Genomic DNA, 1,316 nt, shown 5'->3' on the forward strand with positions numbered 1-1,316 from the left:
CTGTAGTCCCAACTACTTGGGAGGCTGAGGCAAGAGAATTGCTCGAGCCCAAGAGTTTGAGGTTGCTGTGAGGTATGATGATACCAAGGCACTCTACCCAGGGTGACAGAGTGAGACTCTGTCTCAAAAAAAAAAAAAAAATTTGGAGGCACACCTAAGATCCTCTTGAGCCACACTAGTTTGCTGCTGTACACTGGTTGAAATTGCTGCTCTAGAGACTTGGTCAGACTCAGAAAGGGTGCTCAGTGCTTCCTGTTGCATTGAGCCAGAGGCGGATGGTGTCTGGTTTAGTGACTCAGTGACTCTGAGATTTGTGCTGTGTAGTAAGAGTGGGTACAGGTGTGATGGTCAGATTTCTCCAAACAAAAGCATTTTTAGACACAGTATGTATGTTCTTTTGGTGATTAAATGGCTTGGTGTATGTGGCTGATACCCTAGCTGCTGAGCTACAGGTGCTAAGCTGATGGTTGTCTATCTTAAGAAAGCTGTAGTGAAGTTGGCATCATTCAAAGCTTTACCTTCACATTTCCCAAGCCTTTCTGTACCTTCCTTGATTTTGCTCTGCTGTTTCATTGAAAGATACCTTTTCTTCCCACTAATACTTGCCTTGCTTTATCGTCTCTGTTCGTAGGTTCATTCACTCTCTCTTGTGCTGAATAAGACCACCAGTGAGCTTGCTAAAGCAAATGTGTCCAAATTAGTAGCACACCTGGAAATGATTGGTAAGTGGGGAGAAATCAAACTTGCAAAATCTGGTCAGCATCTGAATGTCCTGATTACAAATCTAATTGTCCTTACGTGCTAAGTAAGGTGTGGCTAAGTGGCATGTGGTCATTGGTTTGGCCATGACTGATGGCTGACGGATGGAATCATTTGGATAGCCTGTTGAAAATACAGCTGTCTGGCACAGCCTCCTTCCCCTATCCCTTCTCCTGTCTCCAAGAATTTGATTGAGCAGGTTGGCGTGGGGCCTTGGCATCTATTTGCATTTTTTTTTTTTGGCTGGGGCCGGGTTTGAACCCACCACCTCCAATATATGGGGCCGGCTACCTATTCCTTGAGCCACAGGTGCTGCCCACATCTATTTGCATTTTTAACAAACTCTTTGTATGGTAGCTATATAATTTTTTTGTCTGAATTGGGATATTTTCAAGAGTGAAAGAGGGCATTATTAATAATTACATATGGGCAACATGGTGAGACTCTCATCTCTATAAAAATTTTAAAAATTAGCTGAGCACACTGGTAATCCCAGCAGTAATCTCATATACTTGGAAGACTGAGGGGGGAGATCCCTTGAGCCCAGGAATTCCAGC

General features: G+C 43.8%; 1 protein-coding gene across 1 annotated transcript in view; it reads left to right on the forward strand.

Moving 5' to 3' along the window:
- VPS13D (vacuolar protein sorting 13 homolog D) overlaps positions 1–1,316 on the forward strand; it is a 275,140-nt gene that overhangs the window by 55,630 nt on the left and 218,194 nt on the right. The window contains 1 exon segment of the mRNA XM_023515148.1: positions 632–722. Coding sequence (XP_023370916.1) covers positions 632–722 — 91 coding nt within the window.

The sequence above is a fragment of the Otolemur garnettii genome, unplaced genomic scaffold (genome assembly GCF_000181295.1).
Source record: "Otolemur garnettii isolate 467f Iridium unplaced genomic scaffold, OtoGar3 scaffold00067, whole genome shotgun sequence".
Classification (NCBI taxonomy): Eukaryota; Metazoa; Chordata; class Mammalia; order Primates; family Galagidae; genus Otolemur; species Otolemur garnettii.